The sequence below is a fragment of the Stereum hirsutum genome (genome assembly GCF_000264905.1).
Source record: "Stereum hirsutum FP-91666 SS1 unplaced genomic scaffold STEHIscaffold_3, whole genome shotgun sequence".
Taxonomy (NCBI): Eukaryota; Fungi; Basidiomycota; class Agaricomycetes; order Russulales; family Stereaceae; genus Stereum; species Stereum hirsutum.
This window is the reverse complement of record NW_006763133.1, coordinates 3,486,958-3,488,764: the sequence shown is the minus strand read 5'-3', so window position 1 is coordinate 3,488,764 and position 1,807 is coordinate 3,486,958. Positions and strand designations below refer to the sequence as shown.

Below are 1,807 nucleotides of genomic sequence, written 5' to 3'. Positions count from 1 at the left end.
AAGTTCACAAGATCACCATTTGTATTGACGAATATCTATAAGGCTGCATGCAAAGCTTTGACATATACTACACCTACGATCTGGCCGCCCCGGAGAACAGTCTATCAGAGAACATCTTGGGCTGAAATGGCATGGTGAAGTGTTGATGATGATAAGGTAGCCAGGCCTAGCGAATCCATACGCCAATAAAGATGAATATGGAGACTACGACTACTGGACAGAAGAATATAATGATGCTCAGGCTGGCGTAGATGTAAGCCATTTATAAAGGTACCTGCTAGTAAGGATAGAATTTACAAAAGTTCTTCTGGCCCAAGAATTATAAATGCCAGTACTGGGCTGGCTACTGGGGCGGCCGGGGGGTGATTCTGGGTGGCCGAGTGGACCAGGATGATGGGGTAGGGCATACGGGGGTGATCCTTGGGGTAGGGCATACGGGGGTGGTCCTGGGGGTAGGGATGGGGTAGGGAATGGAGTAGGTATACTGGAGAATGGGTACAGCGGGTAGATAGAGTGTATATGTTGAAACGGGCTGGGTTATTCATGGATAAAATAGGGAATATGGGCAGGGATGATCACAGGGTGAATAGGGACAGAATGGTGGCTGATAAAAACACAGAAAAATAGTAGGGTAGGGGTACTGGATACCTTGAGATAGATCGGTAGGGGAAATGAGGTGATCTGGGGGTATTTTGGTAACTTTGTGAGTTTTGTGAATTAGAACAAACAGATTGCATTGCCAAGTGTCATTTTGATGGAATTGACATATAAAATGTGAATTGTGGCCTGATTTTGGCAACATGAAGGAGGCCAATTTTGGAGGTTCTGACTATTTGACAAACATTGATAAATGTAGAAGATGATAGAAATCGAATTTGGAAGGAATCAGTCCATTTGTTCTGAAGGTATAGCGTAAATGGTCAGCAAGATATTGCCGTATCAAGGTAAAAGGAGGTGGGCAGGCCAGAATTGGGGATATAGCGGTTAGATTGCCTTTGTTTTTGCTGTCATGGGTGGGCCTATGTCAATACTAAGTGATGGAGAGCATGCAGGACACAAAGACAATGATTATGGCCTTGGTAGTGATGCCACGTTTAGGGGAGCAGGAGCAGGAGAACATCTACCCTTGTGGTATTACCATGGTTAGAATGTTTGGTGGTGTTGAAGTGATGATTGGAAAATAACATTTGATGTTTGGAAAGTCGATCTATGGTGCAACATTAGTCAAAATGGTCCTGCACTAATTGTGGAGCGCTGTGGGGGTAAAACAGTGTATTGGGCCACAGTATAATCACAGAAACACCAATTTACGCGTTTTTTCCACTGTTCTCGTTGTGGTAATTTGGTTTAAATATATATAAACATTAAACAAGCACCAGAACCGCTGCTGGTGGACAGTGGAAAAAGTAAAACCATGTTTTTGATGGGGGAGCAGGTGCACAGGTAGTATTGGGGGCATATACAACCCAGATCTCTCACAAATGCAGTGTGATTGTGGTGTGGTGTGGAATAGGGGTAGGATACATAATATCAAATGTTTCTGGGTCATCCACAGCATCATAACTAGTCTGTGTGATACAGTAAGTATGGAAAACATCGGTTTTTAGCTGTGAATGGCCAATTCTGCAGTATGTTTGGATTTCTGAATATAATTGAGGGATTTTGAGACCAATCCCCGTTAGAGATAAGCTCTGTGTATCAAAAGGTAAACGTCCAAAAAAATCGGAAGTGATCAGCTAGCCTAGTTTGCAAGTAGAGACAAGCTAGTCAAATGTCAGTAACAGTGTAGTAGGCACTTTGAGAGGTA

At 43.3% G+C, this 1,807-nt stretch overlaps 1 protein-coding gene across 1 annotated transcript; it reads right to left on the bottom strand.

The window, feature by feature from the left end:
* Positions 1 to 166: 166 nt before the first annotated feature.
* On the bottom strand, positions 167 to 434 carry STEHIDRAFT_154363 (uncharacterized protein; the record flags this gene model as incomplete). Its single annotated transcript, XM_007301394.1, has 2 exons — positions 167 to 242; positions 298 to 434. 2 exons carry the CDS (start codon positions 432 to 434, stop codon positions 167 to 169), a joined length of 213 nt encoding a protein of 70 aa, XP_007301456.1.
* Positions 435 to 1,807: the final 1,373 nt, after the last annotated feature.